At 40.5% G+C, this 18507-nt stretch overlaps 1 protein-coding gene across 3 annotated transcripts; it reads left to right on the forward strand.

Annotated features, from left to right (window-relative positions):
• The first annotated feature begins 610 nt into the window (after positions 1–610).
• On the forward strand, positions 611–17835 carry blcap (bladder cancer associated protein). 3 transcript variants are annotated; one of them, XM_084062939.1, is made up of 6 exons: positions 611–687; positions 3011–3342; positions 4252–4267; positions 4314–4488; positions 8656–8787; positions 17283–17835. In XM_084062939.1, exons 4-5 carry the CDS (start codon positions 4345–4347, stop codon positions 8773–8775), a joined length of 264 nt encoding a protein of 87 aa, XP_083919065.1. In that variant the 5' UTR covers positions 611–687; positions 3011–3342; positions 4252–4267; positions 4314–4344; the 3' UTR covers positions 8776–8787; positions 17283–17835. The 3 variants fall into 3 exon arrangements, with proteins under 3 accessions (XP_083919065.1, XP_083919066.1, XP_083919064.1); XM_084062940.1 differs by having other exon boundaries at positions 3011–3335; XM_084062938.1 differs by having other exon boundaries at positions 617–687; positions 3053–3342; positions 4252–4488.
• Positions 17836–18507: the final 672 nt, after the last annotated feature.

Raw genomic sequence — 18507 nt, forward strand, 5'->3', positions numbered from 1 at the left:
CCTGGGGCCGGGGGGTCCTGACCCCCGGTCTAGTATCTTCTTTTTGGGCTTGTTTTCATAGACCTGGTTGCATGCTTATTTTTAAAAAAACTGTACAAAAGTATTGGCATCAAAATATACTTAAAGTATCAAAAGTAAAAGTACTCATTGTTCAGACTGTCCCATTTCACAAGTTCATAATGTATACAAATCTTTTGATCTACAACAAGCTTACAATGCGTCGTATTGCGACGCATTGTAAGCTTGTAGATCGGCTATTTTCAAATGGCCGAAATATATATAGGGCTGAAGTGGGTAATGTATGTTTTGTGATAATAATCTAAATCTACAAAGTAATAGTAACTAAAGCTGTCAAATAGTACAATATTTGCCTCTGAGAAGTAGTGGAGTAGAAGTAAAGGTATTGAACAAATACTCCAGTAAAGTAAAAAAATCCTCAAAAGTGTACGTAATTACAGTGCTTGAGTAAATGTACTTAGTTACTTTAAACCACTGCTTTTTCCCCCCTGCAAACTTCTAATAAAGTATTCAATAAAACAAAAATGATCTCTCGAAGAATCTGGCAACACTGCTCGGTTATGCTCGTTTCTCTCGCGGAACGTGGCAACCCTTCCCATGTACGCAGTGCTGTTGCTCCAGAACAGCGATGGAGTCCCACTGACAATGAGACGGAAATATGTCCGTCAGGTTTGTTTACCTTTTCATTAACCGTATTAATTCATGAACTATCATTTTAACCGAACGGCTCGTGACTTCTTAACGTTTTTTATCGAACGGGTTGTAATGTTTTTTGTTTAAAGTCCCGTTTATTTATTTATTACAGGCACTGAGCTAAAAGAAATGCTGCTGCTAACCCAGGCTAGCCTGCTAGTATTAGCCTGCTAGCTAGCATTCATGTGTTGTTCCCCTGAATGCCATTTAAGCAGTGGTGGGAAAAGTACCCACATTTTTCTTTACCTAAGTAAAAGTATCAATACTTGCCATGTAGAAATACTCAGTTACAAGTGAAAGTCCGGAATTCTAAATGTACTTGAGTAAAAAGTACAAAATGGTACAAAATGTACTTAAAGTACCAAAAGTAGAAAGTACTGATCATGCAGAATGTCCTCATTTCGCAAGTTTTCATGTAAAAATGGATGTAAATCTTTTGAAAATACCTCTAAATTGTTCTTGAGTACAGTACTTGAGTAAATGTACTCAGTAACTCTATACCACTGGATTTAATTCGAAGTAAAACACATTGATTTGTCAACGAATGCAGTGGTTCTCAAACATGGACCCCCCCCAAATTAACATGAATTAGTGTGCGGACTAATGTTGAGGCCATACCCCCCCCACCCCCACACACACAAGATTTATATTGTTAAAATGTTCCACTTTTTTATTTTGTGTGAGCTTGTAGATCTGCTATTTTCATACATCCAGGGTTTACGTGATGAAGAACAGCTCGGCAAATATCTTGTACACAAACTGTCTTTATAAAGAACAGATGTGAGGACTTGTAGATCAGCTGTCTTTATAATGAACAGATCTACAATATCTTGTACATAAACTGTCTTTATAAAGAACAGATCTACAAATATCTTGTACATAAACTGTCTTTATTAAGAACAACTGTGAGGACTTGTAGATCAGTAGTTTTCATGCAACACTGACAGACAGGAGGCTCATTTGAACTGTCGCATCTGTGTCATTTTGAGATGTCTTTGGCTATTTTAGAAAAATCGTGAAAATGTGTCCAAATCTTTGAATCTATCCTGTATATATATTATTTTAACCCAAATCTTTGCTTCTTGGGGTCCCTGGAACAAAATATTTTGTGATGGGGCCGTCATGGGGGACTCCGCGGAAACATACGTATCATTTTGGGGGTCCTTGACATGAAAAAAGTTTGAGGACCACTGTTATTATAGCAACATACATTCTTTCAAAAAAACTGTTTGACATAAGTAGAATCCCCCAGAAGCAAAGATTTCAGTTACACATGTTTGCTTTAAAAATATATATATTCAAAGATTTAGACTCATTTTCACGTTTAAAAAAAAAAAAAGCAGATCTACAAGCTCTTAGCGTGGCACCTGTGCCGCGCTATGAGATCTGCTATTTTTGAACAGCCAAAGAAATCTGAAAAATTACACGGATGCGTTCCCGGTCTCAATGGGTTAAACTCTGTTCACCAGGGCTCTGTCCTTGGCCCCCTGCTTTTTGCCCTCTACACCATGCGTTTTCAACAGGGGGTCATTAACCACTTGAACCCAAGCATCCCTATTCTGAGGGGAACATGAGCCGAAAATAGCAGATCTACAAGCGAGTCGCAGCTTGTAGATCTGCTATTTGCGGGAAAGACTTTTGGTGTAGATGGGGGGGAAAAGAGCAGACCAAGGGTCAAGTTTACTTGGTATTGAGGGTTTGAGTGGTTAAATTCACATTAACATGAATCCAACATATTAATGTAAAATATGTGTAAACAAACAAAACAAAAACCCCATTAATTTACACAGCACTGATGATAGTGCTGTCAAACAAGTCTATGAAGCTATCCATGAAATCTATGAAAAATAATTAATCTGCAACACAATTTTATACAATATGTAGTGGGGTGGTCCCTGCTTCATCTGTCTCTCAGCTAAGGGGTCCTTGGCCTGAAAAAAAAAACGTTGAGACCCCTGATCTACACCACATGTCTTTGCCAAAAATAGCCAAATGTTCACCTATTTTCTACTAATATTCGCCTTTAATGACCTGCCAAGAACATGGAGTCTAGTATTCATGAGTCATCACAGGCACACGTTGAAAACATGACTTTTGAAAATTGCAGATGTAAATCTCACGACATGTCACATCGCGACTAGAAGCTGACCAGTACAACCACAGTCTGATACTGTTGTACTGGGAGCTGACCAGTACAACCACAGTCTGATACTATTGTACTGTCTGTCTTCAGGTCTGTCTTCAGGTCTGACCTGTCTGCCTCTCTGTCTGTCTAACCGATGTGTCTGTCTGTCTTCAGGTCTGACCTGTCTGTCTGACTGATGTGTCTGTCTGCCTTCAGGTCTGACCTGACAACAGTAACGTTGAACATCTTCCATACAACACAGACCTGACTCCCTACCGCCTCCTAGTGGATTAACACAACACCTACAAGACCTGACTCCATAGTGCCTCCTGCTGGTTGGGATGCCCAATAGACAACCACACACTATGTGTACACAAACTACACATCTGCTTTCAAAGTAAAAGTCAATCACTAACCAGCCCTGAACTACAAACCCCACACATCTGGACTACAATTCCCACACGTCTGCACTGCTGCGTGGCTGAGCTCTAGCACAGAGGTGAAAGGTAACTTTAGTAATTTATGAACGTAAAAAATGTGTGGGTGTGTGTATATGTATATATATATATATATATATATATATATATATATATGTGTATATATAAAAACAGAGGACTCCTGCACAGCCAAAAAAACTGGTAGGAGGTGCAAGTCTAGGCAGCAGGCATATAAACTGTCCATAAGGAAGAGACTGCACACTCCAGAGAACTAAACTGCATTGAGTGATTTATCAGCACAACGCCGTGAGCTTCGTCAGATAGCACCTTATGGAAGGTCCATCCTTTGTGTGTGTGTGTGTGTGTGTGTGTGTGTGTGTATTATCTATCTCCCCTCACGGCTCATGTATTAGAAGGACAATATCAGTCAACAGTTTTCAATCAACATTCATTAGAAGGACAGTATCAGTCACCAGAAGCAGAGATGTGCCCCCCCCCCACCCCACCCTGACAAGCACTTTGAATTATAGGAGTTGAGGCAATACATTTAGTTTAGACTGAAAGAACGAGCCCAATTGATGGTGTGCACAGAGCACGCTGACGTCACCACATTTAGAGCGACGCCCCTCTGCACTCTGATTGGTTAGGAGATAACAAGGTCCTAAGACCAACATTCCTGCAAGGTTCTCCCAGCCTTTTTTTATTTTGAAACAAAAAAAAAGGCATGGGTTTCCAAGGCTACATTTAGTTTGACTCGGTTCCACAGATAAATCTTGTGAATAAGTGCCTCTAGTCTTTCTTAGGTAATATTTCACTATTTGGCCAATGTTTGACCGATGACATGTGATGCCATAAAAGTTTCGGGACCGGAAGTTCCACGATGGTGGATATGAACTAACTGGACATAGTGGCTTCCAAAAGGGTCTGTAGCAGCCAGTGAGTGACGTCACCGTTCGCTGTGTCCATTCTCGTTTACAGTGCTGACAGCAGACACCAGAGAGACGTCACACCCACCAACAGAGAGACGTCACACCCACCAACAGAGAGACGTCACACCCACCAACAGAGACAATGTACTGCCTCCAGTGGTTGCTGCCGGTACTGCTGATACCCAAGCCTCTGAACCCGGCATTGTGGTTCAATCACTCCATGTTCATGGGTTTCTACCTGCTGAGCTTCCTGCTGGAGAGGAAACCCTGCACTATATGTGCTCTGGTGAGTTTATACATTTAATACAAATACAATCACTTATTTAGATAAGCAGTGATGGGCAAGCTACTTGGAAAATGTAACAAGCTACACTACTAGTTACTCTCGATTAAATGTAGCTCAACTACAACGGAAGCTATCGTCAGAGAAATGTAGTAAGCTGCACTACAAGCTACATGGCAAAAGTAGCTAGCTACATCGACACTACTTTTTTTAATTACTTTTTTTTATCAACTTCATGATGAAGAACAACTTTCCACCAAACAAATAGGCAGGCAAAAAATGCTCAGTTTGATTGTTTATTATTATGTATAATGTGTGATGTCAAACAAAACTGACATTTTCAAATAATATTCCTATATATTCCTCATTTTGTAAGTAAAATCAATTGATCAATTTAGACTGTATTTAAATCCAAATAAATGTATATAAAAGATATGAATTATCAACACTGCTCTAGATCAGTTTTTCTCAACGTTTTCAGGCCGTGACTCCCCAAAATAATCAAATTTGAACTGGGGACCCCTCAAAATAATCATATTTGAACTGGGGACCCCCCAAAATAATCATATTTGAACTGGGGACCCCCCACCCTGACAAGCACTTGGAATGTAGGAGTTGAGGCATTATTTACTTTGACTTGGTTCCACAGATACAAATTGTGAAAGTAGCAGATCTACAAGCTCACAATGCCACACAATGCGAAGCGTTGTGACCTTGTAGATCTGCTATTTTCAAAATGTTTGCCTCTTTCTTTTATTATTTGACTATTTGGCCAATATCTGACAAAGTTTTTATAGTATAGTTTGTTGATTGTAATGGTCTACTTTTTTTTCTCTTTTTTTTGTATTAAAAGGCCTTAAAAGTCCATAAATGGTCACTTCACTGTCATCTGGGGACCCCCCAAAAATCATGTGGGGACCCCCCTGGGGATACCGACCCACAGGTTGAGAACCACTGCTCTAGATCATTGGTTCTTAAAGTGGGGTCCGGGGACCCCCAGGGGTACTTGAGGGGGTTCCAGGGGGTCCCCAGCTAAATGATGGATAGGAACATTTGTACACTCTCAGAGTTAAATTAACATTGATTTCACAATATAAATTGGGGTCCAAGAGATATAAATGCCATTAAATGGGGGTCCGTAGCCTAATGCATGTCAAACTGGGGGTCCTTGAAATTAAAATGGTTGAGAATCAATGCTAGAGCCGTAAAAAAATCTTCTCTTATGGGGGGTCCCTGGCTTATCTTTTCAAATGGGGGTCCGCGGGCTAATAAGTGTCAATTTGGGGGTCCCTGGAATGAAAAAGTTTGAGAACCACTGCTCTAGATGATCTTTTCCCTCTTATGTAGCCTACTGTATGTATTTATTTTAGTTTGCCTTTTCTTCTCCCCACCCCATAATGTTATTCATTTTCTACCTAAAGTGAAAAATAGCAGCTATCTATTAGTTATCTGTTGACAAAAAAAAGGGCATTGACTTGTGTGCCGTTTGGAAACAGTTGACAATGGTTATGTAAAGCTTTTCATCAGCTTATTTGGGGCTTATTTTTATAGAACTGGTTGCTTGTTTCTTTCGCACAATTTGGCAACACTGCTTCTAATGGCTAACAAAACTAGCTGGCTCCGTCTGTGATCATAGAGTTATAATATATCGTCTGTGATCCATGCTCTGTGGCTGCTTTCAACAGCCATGGATGGGACGGTGGATAGATCTTTCTGTTACCATCTAAAAGTACCACACACAGCTGAAAAGTATTGCGGACACTGTGGACACATTATTATGGATCCCACTGCGCATCGCGGACTAATCTTCATGTGGTCTCTGTGTTTTGCTTTCCTTCCTGGTTTGGCATGCATGACCCGCCCTATCCTGACTCTGATTGGCCTACCCGTAATGTTCCTTACCCAATCGTGAGTCGTCATATCTAAACCAACCAATCACCTCCGTGGATTTCTTTTTTCTTCACAAAACCATTTAGCAGTCAACTTTTCTCCAGTGAGAGTAGCGTGTAGCGATGATGGACGTTACATCACTACTTGGGTCTAAAAATAGCTACACTACAGAAAACGCTACTTGGTTCAAAAGGAGCGACGCTACCGTCACGCTACTGGGAAATGTAGTTAAGCTATGTAGCGTCACTACTTGTAGCTAGCTACTGCCCAACACTGTAGATAAGTGATTACTTTGCGCCACGTCTGGAGCTTGTGGACTGCCTGTACTACCTGTACCATGTTTACCATCAGCTGAGCTTCCAAATGGAGAAAAAACCTTGCAAACTTATTTCTGGCTTTATCCCTGGCCTTCAAAAATACATTGTAAAAAAAAAAGTGCTCAGGAGCCGAGATACAGCCTTTTTCAGTAAGAAGTTAAACAAGAAGTGAATGGAGCAGCAAATCTTCAAATCATGATATCTTGGGTTCTGAACATTACATTTTTTTTTTTAATAATATATATATATTTTTAATGTTATTATAATTTTTTTTTTGACGTCGGTGACATCATTGGCACTGAATGACTTAGGCCAATTCTAATATAACATTACGTTATTTGTGCTCTGCTAAATATGTACATTTACTACATCTTGTGTCATTGGTTGATTGATTGATGACTTTTTTGTATTAACAGTACATGTTGTAGAGTCAAAGGTTATGCTAAAAGGATAACACAAAAAGCCCCAGGGGCTTGTTTCCATTGTGGTCCATTGTAATAATTTTTTTTAGTAGCCAATTATAAAACAGTTTTACCTCTTTTTCTCCCCAATTTAGTCGTTATGCCAATTGATTCCTCCCCCTCCCCCTCATGATGGCCATGGTTACCCACAGTACAGGCGGCCTAATGACCAAGGTAGGGAGGTTGGGACTAGAGGTTGGGGCCGCAAAGCAAAGCGGGGAGGGAGGAGAGGAGAGGAGCGGAGCCGAGAGGGGTCTTCGGGTGGCAGACTTTGCATGACGTGTGTGCAGAGTGACTAGGCCAATGCTGTCTGGACCAACCTCGGATCGGGCCTAGATGTGAGGGCCGCGACCCTGACATCTAGTTAAATTAATTTAAACTATGCTCACTTGCATTTTGAGGTTAGGTTTGAGTTTGGGTAGGGAGTCGAGAACCTTTTTTGGCCATTTCACATTTTGGTGGCAGCATAGTAGTAGTAGTTTCGACCCATGTTTGAGACGAATTTTGGGGGAACAAGGTCACATAATCTCCTTGTGTTATGCCCATGGACATGCCCACAGGTATCTGGGCACTGATCCTAGTATCTTAAAGACCAGACCCATTGAGAGATGTTGCGCACTATCTCCTTTTAAGAGAAGGCCGATGCACATCTTAAAGGTTGGTGACGGGTGCATAGGACAACCAGGAAGGTCCAAATGTTCAAAAAGGGATCTGTGATATCTAATCACAGAAAAAGATCCCGCACACTGTCTGGAACTTGCAAAAAATTCCACACAGTGTGCGAGTGCAGGATCTTTTTCTTTGATTTGATATGATATCATAGATCCCTTTCTGCACTCTGTGTTCTACCTAGAGCCAGCCCAGAACAGCAAAGTGAGCTCGGAGAAGAGTGCTGGGAGAGAGGCCAAGCAGTAGTGTTATTAGTTTGTTTTTAGAGGTCTGCAGTTTAGTTTTTAGAGATATCGAAATGTTAGTGAACCATAAGGCGCAAGCATAGTCAAAATAACATTGGATGAGGGCTCCAGCGAGTCCTCATTGCACTCTATTTGATAGAAGAGGAGATCCTGCGTCTTATTATTAGTATAATTATTATGTATTATCATTATTACTAGACCATACCCGTCGGGGGATATGAGCACCCCAAAGTATGTACATCAGGCCTAAAAAGTGACTTAGTACTTGGTACCTGCAACAGTTCCAACACACACACACGCGCGTGTCATGGTCCGCTTGTTTCACGGAACGGGCAACACCGGCGCTTGTTTCACGCACATGATTTGGCAACCCGGGAGCCAGCGAACACAAAAACGCTAATAAACAGCTGACATTTGGGGAAAGCGAAAAATGGGCTTCGGTGTTCCGTGCACATGGTAATGGTCAATAGCTGTGTGCAAATGCAGATCAATTGCTCCAGCCACTGAGGAGAACCGGGCAGAAGAGGATGATTACTATCATTATTATTATGATTATTATTATCATTCTTCTTCTTGTTATATTTCTAGGTGTTCCTGGCGGCTCTCTTCCTGTTGTGCTACAGCTGCTGGGGAAACTGCTTCCTGTATCACTGTCCTGATGCCAGTCTACCCGCTGTTGCCCCTCACCCAGCTGTCGTTGGCACCTAGAGACACAGACAGGTACATTACACATATACATTATACCCGTCTCACTGTCCTGATGCCAGTCTGACTGCTGTCTCACCCCATAATCGGAGTCAGATGGTCCATATCATAATCTTCCCATTGGCCTATACTATGGTGTGGGCAATATGGCCAAAATCACATGTCACGATTTTCTTCAGCCAGAATCGCGATCCATGATTTTATCACGTTTCGTTTTTAATCTTGATTGTTATTATTTTATTACGATATAAGATGATGATTCATTATATTTATATATTATTATGAATATATATAATGATTATTATTATACAACCACATATTATTATAATATATATTATTAACAAATATGTTCACAGACAGACAGATACATAGCCTACATACATACATACATACAGTACACATACATACATAACTATAGATATCGATATTAGGTACATACATACAGGCCTACATAGCTTACATACATACTGTATACTGTAGAGATAGATACATACTACAGACAGACAGATAGATATGTCATCTATTTGTTTTTATTAGCCTTGGATTATTTATTTATTATTTATGTATTTTATTGATTTTGATCTATACGAAAGTAAAAGTCAGACTGGATAAAATACATGATAGTCTTGAACCAAGGCTATGTTTTTATGTTGCTGTTCTATCATGTCATGTGACATTCGGTGTAGGTGGACGGCCGTGTTTCAAAAATATTTGCGATTGAGTAACTTGTAGGACTACTGCTGTGCTGATCAACTATTTTCAGCGAATACCGGTCAGGTGGGCACACTGGACATCTGGGCACACAAGTTTCTAGATAACTGGGCACACCGGATAAGTGGGCATACGGAGATCTGGGCACACGAGATGAATGGGCACATGGACATATGGGCACACGAGATGACTGGGCACACGGACATCTGGGCACACGAGATGACTGGGCACATGGACATCTGGGCACACCGTATGACTACCAAGGATTTTTGTGTTCCTTTGATATTTAAGTACCCCCCGCCCCCCCCCCCCCCCCACTGTGAGAGAGAGACGGTGGGAGACATTGTGTAATGTCTGTTACTGAGATAGTGTATTGCAGTGTGTCCTTGCAGTTCTGACAGCATCCTCATCCATTTGTTGTGAGCTGTGTATTGCCTCTCCTGTGTGTGTGTGTGTGTGTGTGTGTGTGTGTGTGTGTGTGTGTGTGTGTGTGTGTGTGTGTGTGTGTGTGTGTTGAATCGGTGGCGACTCTTACATTCTAACCCTAACCCCTAACCCTAACCTGGGTGGAGGGTGATTATGCGGGTGAACTCAGTGGAGGAGGGCCATTAGGTGTAAGCAGTGGGGAGGGACCACTAGGTTGAATCAGTGGAAACTGTCACATCCTAGGCCTATACCTAACTCTCATCCTATCCCTAGGGGGGTGATTATGCGGCTGTCCGAGGGGGGGGACTCATGAGTGTCTGCTCAGGAACTCAGGAGCAGACAATTCACAGCAGGGGTTCACTAATCTCTGGATTTCATAGAAAGGGGGGGCACATCAAAGCAGAGTGCCCAGCTGTCTTGTGTGCCCAGTTGACAGTGTGCCCAGTTGACTGTGTGCCCAGCTGTCTTGTGTGCCCAGTTGACTGTGTGCCCAGTTGACCTGTATGCCCAGACGGCCGTGTGCCCAGTTGTCCGGTGTGCCCAGTTGTTTTTTGTGCCCACCTGACCGGTTACCTTTTCAGCAGAGTCATGCAACCCTCATTTTCAACAGTTTTACAATACTAACGCAGCAGTTTCCAGCGTTTGTTTTCTCAAATGCCGTTTAGGCTGTGTGCTACGTAACAGCGTATAGCTGTTGCACCATGCGGGGACCCCTCAGTGCTTGGTTGAACGCTAAATTGTAAAGTCGCATGACATTTGAACATTGTCTTTGCAAACTTTGCAAATAAACGTAGTTTGCACCGTGTTGGTTTTGGAATATCCAAACCAGTTCCAAAGACCGATGTCGAATTATTTAGGGACCACTGGGCCAAATCCTCCTTGTGTCTCTCTCTCTGTCTGTCTGTCTGTCCATTCATTGCTACTGCGCTGTGCTGCCAGTGCCAAACAGCAGCAGACAGACGGCTAAAAGGGGGAGGGGCCTCTGGATGCGTGCATGAGTAAAAAGAACAGATCGCGTTTTGACTAACGACACCGCAGTGCAATGGAGTTTAAGTCAAGGTATAGAACTGCAAATCATAGAATGTGCTCTCGCTGTATGCCTGTATCACGATCTATACCAGGGGTTCCCAAAGTTGGGGTCGAAATTATTGTCATTTGGTCATTAATACATTGCGTGCCAATCGCGTAGTTCTACGCGAACCTAAATAATTGTGCAGCGTGCCAGTCGCGTAGTTCTACGTGAAGTGGTCTTTTTTTCCCCCTGTGACACATTTCATTGTAGGCCTCCCTCGCATTGACACATTTCATTGTAGGCCTCCCTCGCAGTGACACATTTCATTGTAGGCCTCCCTCGCAGTGACACATTTCATTGTAGGCCTCCCTCGCAGTGACACATTTCATTGTAGGCCTCCCTCGCAGTGACACATTTCATTGTAGCACACCCGGATATGGAAATATCCGTATCCGGAGATTATCGTTCCCACCCGCCGTCGCTCTAAATCTTCCCCTAATCCGCCATTATCTCTGAGTTTTTTTTCTCCTCGCTGAACGCTGTTTAACAGAAACCGCGACTAATGCTAAATGGAATGTCGCCGATTGAAATGGTCTTCTCTGGGCCACTCACACAGCTACTGTGTGTGTCTACAAACAGTTTAACGCGCGATCATAAGGTATTTAGCGAGGTCTGTGGCGACGTGAAAAAAACAAAAAAACATCAATAAATCGCTGGCACTGGTGAGTACATTATGATATTAAACTCTGGCGTGGAATGTGTTAATGACACCTCAACAACCATAGTTACAAATGTAGGTTTACAAATATACTCGGTGTATGCTTTTGACCCCCTTTTCTCCCCAATGTAATCGTTATGCCAATTAATTCCTCCCCACACACATTTTTATGTGTTGTCACTGCTGTTGTATCCTACTGGCTCACCTGCCAGTGGGGAGCCCCCTCCGGGAGGAAGTAGACTCTACGAGGTAATGCCAACTGGCCTAGCAGCTAGTGTGAGCTTCATAATCGTCTAAACGTTCCGAGGGTCAGTGAGACCAACTGCAGCCCAGATTACATGGCAGCAGCTCAATGCATTTAGGCCTGTACACATACATGGTCAAGATGGCATCAGGATGGATGGTGAACGTGTCACGGTTGTTGGTGCCAAGCCGGCTCCTCTGAGTATTTCAGAAACTGCTGACCTACTGGGATTTTCACTCACACCCATCTCTAGGGTTTACAGAAAATTATAGTTCACAACCATCTCTACTGTTTACAGAGAATTATAGTTCACAACCATCTCTAGGGTTTACAGAGAATTATAGTTCACAACCATCTCTAGTGTTTACAGAGAATTATAGTTCACACCCATCTCTAGTGTTTACAGAGAATTATAGTTCACAACCATCTCTATTGTTTACAGAGAATTATAGTTCACAACCATCTCTATTGTTTACAGAGAATTATAGTTCACACCCATCTCTAGTGTTTACAGAGAATTATAGTTCACAACCATCTCTATTGTTTACAGAGAATTATAGTTCACAACCATCTCTATTGTTTACAGAGAATTATAGTTCACAACCATCTCTATTGTTTACAGAGAATTATAGTTCACAACCATCTCTTGTTTACAGAGAATTATAGTTCACAGCCATCTCTAGTGTTTACAGAGAATAGTTCACAACCATCTCTAAGTGTTTACAGAGAATTATAGTTCACAACCATCTCTAGTGTTTACAGAGAATTATAGTTCACAACCATCTCTAGTGTTTACAGAGAATTATAGTTCACACCCATCTCTACTGTTTACAGAGAATTATAGTTCACAACCATCTCTAGTGTTTACAGAGAATTATAGTTCACAACCATCTCTACTGTTTACAGAGAATTATAGTTCACAACCATCTCTAGTGTTTACAGAGAATTATAGTTCACAACTATCTCTAGGGTTTACAGAGAATTATAGTTCACACCCATCTCTACTGTTTACAGAGAATTATAGTTCACACCCATCTCTAGGGTTTACAGAGAATTATAGTTCACAACCATCTCTACTGTTTACAGAGAATTATAGTTCACAACCATCTCTAGTGTTTACAGAGAATTATAGTTAACACCCATCTCTACTGTTTACAGAGAATTATAGTTCACAACCATCTCTAGTGTTTACAGAGAATTATAGTTCACAACCATCTCTACTGTTTACAGAGAATTATAGTTCACAACCAGCTCTACTGTTTACAGAGAATTATAGTTCACAACCATCTCTACTGTTTACAGAGAATTATAGTTCACAACCATCTCTAGGTAGGGGTGTTCGATATTGAAAAAAAAAACTATCACAATATTTTTCAAGAAATATCACGATAGACGATATATATCACCATATTTTTTTTAATGTTCGTTTTTAATTTTCGTTATTTTATGATTATTAATAACATATATGATGATTAATTATATTATATGATTATAACATTTTTATAAGATATGATCATGGGGCACGTATAATCATTATATTATATAATATAATGAATCATCATATCTTATTAATTAATGTGTTCACAGACAGACTACAGGCTACATACAGATAGATAGATAGATGGATATAATATTTGTTTTTATGCTGCTGATAGATAGATAGATAGATATAGATATAATATTAGTTTTTATGCTGCTGATAGATAGATAGATAGATATAGATATAATATTAGTTTTTATGCTGATAGATAGATAGATAGATAGATATATGTAGATATAATATTAGTTTTTATGCTGATAGATAGATAGATAGATAGATAGATAGATAGATAGATAGATATATGTAGATATAATATTAGTTTTTATGCTGATAGATAGATAGATAGATAGATATATGTAGATATATTATTAGTTTTGATGCTGATAGATAGATAGATATATCTAGATATAATATTCGTGTTTAAGCTGATAGATAGATAGATAGATAGATATATGTATATATAATATTAGTTTTTATGCTGATAGATAGATAGATAGATAGATATATGTAGATATAATATTAGTTTTTATGCTGATAGATAGATAGATATATGTAGACATAATATTAGCTTTTATGCTGATAGATAGATAGATATATGTAGATAATATAATATTAGTTTTTATGCTGATAGATAGATAGATAGATAGATAGATAGATATAGATATAATATTAGTTTTTATGCTGCTCATAGATAGATAGATAATCTATTCCTTTTATCCAGCTGTTGTATCATGTGACATTCAGTGTAGGCTGCTTGATGGTGAGTTAGTAGTGTAACAGACTGCTTCAGACAGAACATCTGACAGTCAGTGGTGGAATGTAACTAAGTACATGTACTTAAGTACAAATTTGAGGAATTTTCACTTTATTGGATTATCTTAAATTTTCAGTATTTACTTCTACTCCACTACATCTCAGAGGCAAATATTGTTATTTTACTCCACTACAATTTAGTTACTTTGTAGATTTGTATTATTACAAAACACGCATTAACCACTTTATCCCTATATACTTCGGCTATTTGAAAATAGCCGATCTACAAGCTCACAAGGCGTCGCTTTGCGACCCGTTGTGAGCTTGTGAGTATTTCTGCATTGCAGTACTGATACTTTTACTTAAGTACTTTTTTCCACCACTGCTGACAGTAGCCTACTACACCTACCTGTCACACAATGGATCATTGATATGCATATGCATCCAGCTAATGTTAATTCATGGTGTTGATAAGCTTTTGTAAGCGAGGTACGAATTGTTTGTAATCGATACGCGAGGTCCGTCGGCCCATGTGCGTGCGTACACTCTTTATGCGGGCAGCGGTGATACCTTCGCTGTTTCACCCGCGTTTGGTTAAAAGTTATATCGAGTGACGTTCGAACATTGCAAACTTTGCAATTAACTTTAGTTTGCACCGTGTCGGTGAGCCTGACTCTCAGTCTCCATCCATTACTGCTGTTGTGCAGACTAACACAAGTACGACGGTCCACTCGCTGCAAAGAAGAAAGGGGGCGGGGACTTTGGGAGCATGTGTGATGAACACAACAGATCTTCAAGCAATCAATGTGGTCCGGACGTGCGGTTGAGACGCGTTGTTAGCTTGTAGATCTGCTATTTTTGGCGAACGAAACAGTCGTACTGCAGAAGTATAAATTAAGGTATAGAACTGCAAATCATAGAATGTGAGTGCACACTCTATGACTGAGTGACTCACTTTATGACGATAGATACGATATCTCTGAAAACGCATATCGTGGGGACATTCTATCGTCTCGACGATAGTTATCACAATATCGAACACCCCTATCTCTAGGGTTTACAGAGAATTATAGTTCACAACCATCTCTAGTGTTTACAGAGAATTATAGTTCACAACCATCTCTAGTGTTTACAGAGAATTATAGTTCACACCCATCTCTAGTGTTTACAGAGAATTATAGTTCACAACCATCTCTATTGTTTACAGAGAATTATAGTTCACAACCATCTCTAGTGTTTACAGAGAATTATAGTTCACAACCATCTCTACTGTTTACAGAGAATTATAGTTCACAACCATCTCTACTGTTTACAGAGAATTATAGTTCACAACCATCTCTACTGTTTACAGAGAATTATAGTTCACAACCATCTCTAGGGTTTACAGAGAATTATAGTTCACAACCATCTCTAGTGTTTACAGAGAATTATAGTTCACAACCATCTCTAGTGTTTACAGAGAATTATAGTTCACATCCATCTCTAGGGTTTACAGAGAATTATAGTTCACACCCATCTCTACTGTTTACAGAGAATTATAGTTCACAACCATCTCTAGGGTTTACAGAGAATTATAGTTCACAACCATCTCTATTGTTTACAGAGAATTATAGTTCCCACCATCTCTAGTGTTTACAGAGAATAGTTCACAACCATCTCTAGTGTTTACAGAGAATTATAGTTCACACCCATCTCTATTGTTTACAGAGAATTATAGTTCCCACCATCTCTAGTGTTTACAGAGAATTATAGTTCACACCCATCTCTAGTGTTTACAGAGAATTATAGTTCACACCCATCTCTAGTGTTTACAGAGAAGTATAGTTCACACAAAGAAAATGTATAGCGAGCAGCAGTCTTGTTGGCTAAAAAATGCCTTGTTGATGCCAGAGGTCAGAGGAGAATGTCCAGACTGGTTTGAGATGACAGAAAGGCAACAGTAACTCAAATAGCCACTGTTATGTAGAAGAGCATCTCTGAAAGCACACCTTATCAAACGTTGAAGCAGAGCGGAACCACACCAGGTGACACTCGTGTAGTGGTGGAAAAAGTATAACTTTTTTAAAATGAATACATTGACTGCCAGGAATCAATTCATTCATTCGCCTTCCCAGTGGTTTTACCTTATTTTGACGATCCACAGAGACCCATGGAAGCTACACAAAAGCTGTCTGGGGGAGGGGGGGGGGAAGGTCTCTTCTATCCACCGGAACATCATTTTTTTTCCGATTGCGATCGTCCGTTGTTATCGGCAGTTGAATGTGGCTCGTTTTCACCAAAAAAACTGGGAGAGGAAATCCGAGCTAGATGTTTTTCTAAATCTACATTTTGCTTGAGTAAAAGTGCAAAAGTATTGGCATCAACGTAAAAAAAAAGGTAAGGTAACTACACAACCCAAACCTTTACCAAAGTGGTCTGGCCCTTTGGAATCACCTTTCTGATGCTGATGCCTGGTTTGTAGCTGCATCAGATCATATTGACCATGTCTGCGTGCCTAAATGCATCGAGTTGCAGCCATGTCATTGGTTGATAACAAATAAGCTTTATGCACAGCAGCCATATTGGGAATTAATTGGTCCCCTTGCTTACTTCCTTCACAGGTGTTACCAATAATACTAATTAAGGCTCTGTTCCATTTAGTGTAGCACAGTGGTTGTCAAATTTCTTATTTTCAAGGACCCCCATAACTCTGAGAGTGTACAAATGGAACCAAATGGACCCGTAAGGGTCCATTTGGTTCCATTTCCAAAGTTCCATTTCCAAATTGGTTCCCTTTTGGTTCCATTTCCATTTGTACACTCTCAGAGTTACACACGTAATTTGGGAACCAAAATGGAGTGTTTCTAGTGAGCGAGCATGTACAATATCAGCACCCTGACCAGAATGGAACAGAGCCTTCATTAGTAACATTGGTAACACATGTGAAGGACGTAAGGAAGAGGCCCAATTTCTTTCCAAAATGGCTGCTGTGCATAGAGCCTATTGCGATAATGTGCGTAATTTGGACAGGGGTTCCTAATGAAGTGGCCTGTGAGCGTAATTCTAGGTAGCTCTTCAATGGTTAACTAAATGTCCTGATGTTCACTAAATGTCCTGATGTTCACAGGTTTGCTGGGAGGAGAGGAGAGGAGAGACCAGAGAGAGAGACATGGACTGTGTGTGTGTGAGGAGAGAGAGAGTGCCACCATGCTGTGAGAGGGGGGAGTGAGCATGGAGGAGAAGAGCAGGAGAGAAGACATGGAGGAGGAGGAGGAGGAGGAGGAGGAGACACTGCCAGTGCTGGAGGAGAACTGTAGAAGACATCCTGCAACCATGATGTGAACCAGAGAGAGGAGAACATTGCCAGGGTGATGGAGAGGAGAGGAGAGGATGGATTTAGCAGACTATCCTTGGCGGGGATTCCTTAGGTAGCTACATGCTCCAAATGAATCATTTTAGACCGGGAACGCATCTCTGTCATTTTCAGATTTATTTGGCTATTCAAAAAAATAGCAGATCTACAAGCTCATAGCGTAAGATTTGTAACTCAAATCTTTGCTTCTGGCGGTCCCTGGAACTAAATATTTTCCAAATGTTCGGTTAAAAAATATATATGTTCCAAGGTTTGCAGATCTACAAGCTCATGGCGCGGCACTCGGTGCCGCGCCATGAGCTTGTAGATCTGCAAACCTTGGTGTCACCTAGCTGTTTTTACTCTCCACACACCCAGCCCTCCAGCCAAGGTCGTGAGCTTGAAGATCTGCTATTTTTGGTTAATGTTCCCCCCAGAATATAGGGATGCTGGGGTTCAAGTGGTTGATCGTCAAGTATAAAGTTATTTTCAATCTGTCCTATAATGGAAAAGGATATTCTCTCACGTTTTCCTCGTTTCATACGTACCTTAGGGGGAACGATTTACATATTTACGTGTCGTAATATGACATAAATGTAAAGCGCTGTAAAGCAAAAACGTAATGTAGGGGTGCCGTGGATGAAAACCTGATCATGAAGTGACCTGATCTAAAAAATAAGTTTAACCCATTAAGACCGGGAAAGAATCGGAGTCATTCAAAAATAGCAGATATACAAGCTCATAAAAAAAATCTTAAAGTTTGTGCAAAACTTTGAATATATTTAATTTTTTAAGTGAACATTTGTAACTCAAAGCTTTGCATCTGGGGGTCCCCTGGAACAACATATTTTACAAATGTTTGTTTAAAAAAAACTATTTTTCAAGTTCGGCACAAATTTTCACGATTTCCCCCCCCAAAAAATCGGATCTCCAGGCTCATAGCTTGGTGCGCTGTGAGCTTGTATATCTGCTGTTTTTGAATAGCCAAAGAAATCTAAAA

This window comes from Gymnoscopelus microlampas (assembly GCF_963454915.1).
Source record: "Gymnoscopelus microlampas genome assembly, chromosome: 7".
Classification (NCBI taxonomy): domain Eukaryota; kingdom Metazoa; phylum Chordata; class Actinopteri; order Myctophiformes; family Myctophidae; genus Gymnoscopelus; species Gymnoscopelus microlampas.